This window comes from Acomys minous (genome assembly GCF_964271855.1).
Source record: "Acomys minous genome assembly, chromosome: 12".
In the NCBI taxonomy this organism is placed as follows: Eukaryota; Metazoa; Chordata; class Mammalia; order Rodentia; family Muridae; genus Acomys; species Acomys minous.
This window is the reverse complement of record NC_140493.1, coordinates 27,018,527-27,022,630: the sequence shown is the minus strand read 5'-3', so window position 1 is coordinate 27,022,630 and position 4,104 is coordinate 27,018,527. Positions and strand designations below refer to the sequence as shown.

Below are 4,104 nucleotides of genomic sequence, written 5' to 3'. Positions count from 1 at the left end.
GTCAGGAGCCAGTGCTGACCCAGGCCTCGAGGCCATGGAATTGGCCTCTGGGGACCCTGAGAGCCTCTTGGGCCAAGGGTTGCAGACTTAGAAGTTTCTCTGGGGTCCATAGGCAGTGTTCCCCCACCTCCTTGAGCAGTCACCCTCAGGTGAACTGCCTCTGAGGTCCTTCTTCAGCCCAGCCCACACCCTAGAGAAATGGCACATACTCCAAGAAGTTTCATAGTTTTATTAACAAAATCTTATATATCTGTCTTCGAGGTAAGATGGCATGGGCAAATGGCCTGGCTGGATAGTCAAGGCTTGGTGGGAATAGGCCACACTCTCTCGAGATCTCCAGGGTTGCCCTAGTCCCCAGGACCTCCCTGCACCTGGTGCCAGTCAAATGAATATGGGCCATGGCTTGTGTGCAAAAATAAACCTGTGGGGGAATGGCAGGGGCACAGGGCAGAGGATCTGTCGGGACATCAGTGGAAGTCGTCTCAGAACACACCAGTGTAGCAGGCAGACGGAGGAACCCCAACAAGGCCTACTCGGACTGCAGACACGAGCAGCTACCAGCACGAGGCAGTTGGTGCTGGAGCATGGATGGGGTTCGGCCTGGCAATAGCAGGGCAGGATAGGGAAGTGCCTGGAACAGCCCAGGAGCGAAGGCCTGGGATCTCCTGGGACTGGGCTTGGACCAACCAGCAGGGCACAGCAGGGAAGGACAGGCTGGGCCAGGGGGCCCAAGCCTTAAGGCTCCTGCAAGGTTCTGGCAGGGGGCCAATGGCCACACAGCGAGCTGGGCTCTGGCCTAAGAGGGCCAGGGGTGCAGGCCCTGCTCAAGCTGCAGTGGCTCACGGCGGGCAGCTAGTGGCCAGCGGCATGGGTATCATGGCAGACCCTGGTTCCACGCTGGACTTCTTCATCTCCTGCTCTCAGGCTGAGCTGGGGTGCTGCCCTCTGCCAGGGGCCTCCTCTCTGTAATCATGTTTTCTCTGCCTTGAAAGCATCTTGGAGCTTCTGTGTAGGCAGCTTCGAGGGAGGAGGGGATGGTGCTGGTGCTGTGGTGGTACCCACTGCAGACATGGCAGCAAAGACTTCGCCGCAGCCTTGAGACCTGGAGGAGACAGGAAGCAGCAAGATGGGTTAGATCTGGGAGGGACAGTAGGTTACCCTGCTTCCAGCTGGTACCCCCTGGGACCTGCCAGGACTTCTCAGATAAAACCCAGAGATCTGGAGAGTGGCTGGGATCTGGGGCTTGGTCAGGACAGGAAGCAGGACTCCCTTACCTGGTGTCATTCTCCTGGCTCCGCCGGTTCCAGCTGCTGCCTCAGCTGGGTGTGAGGACTCGGCCCCTCTGGGACCCTCCGCCTGTCATGGCTGAGTCACGGAACTGAGCTCTGCTTCTCTTCGCTAGTATGAATCACTGCTGGGGTGAGAAATGACAGGGTCCCTGTGAGCTGGCTTTTGCAAATTCCCCCAGTTCTGCCCCCACCTCAGCCCTCTCGTTAGTCCGTGGAGTACCAGTGCCTACTTCCAACAGCACCCACCCCGATGCCACTGCACTCCATCCCTGCGGCTAATCTGCTAGGGAAGCCTTGCAAGGCTTCTTGGAAAGTGGGTCTGGTTCTGTCCCCAAACTCTTAAGATGCATGGGGCAGGACTCACCTGGAGGCCAGGAGGTGCTGGGATGTCAGGTCTGTTACTTCAGCTGCATCTGCGGCTTCAGCTCACCCACGGGAGGGGAGCTATGCTGCCCAAGTCTGGCCAGTTGCTCTGGGAGGTAGCTAGGGTACCAGCTGGGTCTGCTGCTGTTGTCTGTAGGAGTGGGCTGCACCTCCGGGGAAGTTAAGGTTCCTTCAGCACCTCGGATTCTGCTTTAGCGTCTGCCCTGGGATGTTCCTGGGTGTGGTGCTTACTGTTCTTTGCCTTCCGGACACTTGGGTTTCCTGATTAGATTACCCAAAGGGGCCCCGGGGCACTGGAGCAGAATGAGGAAGCCCAAGGTGTACTGGGATGGTTCTGAGAGTGTAGAGGGTGAGTGAGACCAGTGGGGCTGGGGCCAGGGCCATGGCAGACAGGTGAGGGGTAGGTGGCAGGTGAGAACCCTGTGGGAGAGGGGTTTCTTGATGTTCGGTCCAAGTAGCATGGCTGTGTGGCAGTTGTCTTGTGAGTCAGGCCAGTGGGAGAGTAGATGTCTGGCTGGCCGTCCCTTTGGGAGTCAGCCCCAGCTCAAGTCCTAGTTGGCAAAAGCCACAAGCTGGGTGTGGCGGGCAGGCTGGGGACCCTGGGCTGGCCTCCTCTATTCAGGCTGGGTCCTGTCACTGGCTACTGACTCGCTGGTAAGAGCAGGTGTGAGGGCCTCGGTCTCATCCTCTGTGGGCAGCGGGGTGCCTGAAGGCTCAGCTGCCTGCTCCAGGCCGTCCTGCACTTCCATGCCCCTCTGGATGAGCTGCTCCAGGGTCTTGGGGAGCGGGTGGCGCAGAAAGCGCTTGAGCTTGGGCTGCAGGGTGCCCACCACATACTGGATGATCTCCTCCTCCTCAGCGTCCACATACAGTGTCTGGTACAGGTCCCGTTTGCGCCACAGGAACTGGTCAAGTGGCTCACCCTGCTTCTGCGGCAGGTCCAGCTCCCTCTGGATGGCTTCACGGGAGAGCGTGCCCTCGCTGTACTGCAGAAACTCCTTCTTGAACTCCACCCAGTTCTTCACCGAGCCCTGCTTGAACTCCCACCACTTCTTGGCTGGCCCGTTCATGTGGTTCTGGATCTGGGACAGCCAGTATTCTTCGGAGCCACCCACCTGCCGCAGGTACTCTTCCAGGTGGCTCAGGAACTCCCGTGGGTCCTCGAAGATCTGTGTATCCACGCCAGGGCTTGGTTGCCCATCCTCACCTGGCCCCCAAGACTGGTACTGCTGGGCCTCCACCGACTCCTGTTCAGGCAGCTCTCCGGCGGCAGGTGGCGGGGTGATGGCATAGGGGCTGACAGTGTAGTCATAGCCATCAGCTTCCTGGCAGTAAGGCTCTGGACCCCCAACACCAACAGAGACAGTGTGGCGGGCCGGCTCGCTGCCCACAGGGTACTTGCCGCCCATGGACTCCAGGCGGTCGGCCCACCTCTCCAGACGGTAGAAGACCTCCCTCCACACGTGCATCTCACGCTTGACCCAGCGCTCCAGGTTGGCGATGGTCTCCTGGCAGCGGCACAGACAGGCCTTGATGGACTTTTTCCAGCGCTGGGAGTCTCCGGTGGGCACGTAGCCGTCCAAGTTGGTCTCCAGCTTGCCCACCGACCTATGCAACCCTTTCAGCTCTCGCTCCACCTGCTTGGACACTTCGGTCAGCAGGTGCCGGTGGGTCCTCCGCACGTGCTCCAGCATCTCAGCTCTGCACTTACCAATCTGCAGGATCACATTGGGCTTGGCGGCCGGCCCACCCCGCTGGGCAGGGTAGGCGTGGAGGCCGCCGGTCGTCATATGGTCCAGCTCCATCTCCTCGCCGGTGCTGCGGCTCCGGACCGGTTAAGAACTCCTCTGAGGCAGAAGCGGGAAGGGAGCAGAGCCGGCGGCCGCAGCGGGCGCAAAGCGGCAGTAGCAGGTGCGCGGTGGGGTGGTCCGCGGAGCTTAGCGAGTGTGGCAGACGCTCCGCCGCTGAGGCTCGTGAGGCCCTGAGACTGTGATTGCCTGAGGACTACTCACCGGAGCACTGCGCTGGAGCCGCCGGCGGCGGCTCTTTATGCTGCGCGGGGGTCCCGTGGGCGGCAGCTCGCCGAGCCCTGGCTCTCATTGGCCGCGCCGAGGCTCCGCGCCAGCGCCCGCCCGCGCTTTCTCCTGCCGCAGGCCCCGCCTCCCTCGCGCCTACTCGCTTCTCTCCCGCGGATGCCCGCAAGGACCCGCCCCTTCATAGCCCGGAGTGACTAATCTGCTCTGCTGCGCGCCTCCCACCGGGAGCTGGGGGACAAGAGGGATCATGGGGACCAGAGACACCCTCCTCTACCTAGTCTTGGGCAGCAAAGATGAGGCTAAGGCAGGTAATTACCTGCTGTTTGCCCTCAGGGTCTCATGATCTCTTTCCTTAGGGGGCAGCTGGATACTATATCCCTGACCCCTGCCCAATC

At 61.0% G+C, this 4,104-nt stretch overlaps 1 protein-coding gene across 2 annotated transcripts; it reads right to left on the bottom strand.

The window, feature by feature from the left end:
- Positions 1-209: 209 nt before the first annotated feature.
- ARC (activity regulated cytoskeleton associated protein) lies at positions 210-3,795 on the bottom strand. 2 transcript variants are annotated; one of them, XM_084750686.1, is made up of 3 exons: positions 1,654-3,795; positions 1,275-1,414; positions 210-1,102 (listed from the first exon to the last, which is right to left on the bottom strand). In XM_084750686.1, exon 1 carries the CDS (start codon positions 3,476-3,478, stop codon positions 2,288-2,290), a length of 1,191 nt encoding a protein of 396 aa, XP_084606812.1. In that variant the 5' UTR covers positions 3,479-3,795; the 3' UTR covers positions 210-1,102; positions 1,275-1,414; positions 1,654-2,287. The 2 variants fall into 2 exon arrangements, with proteins under 2 accessions (XP_084606812.1, XP_084606813.1); XM_084750687.1 differs by having other exon boundaries at positions 1,275-1,411.
- Between the last annotated feature and the right edge of the window lie 309 nt (positions 3,796-4,104).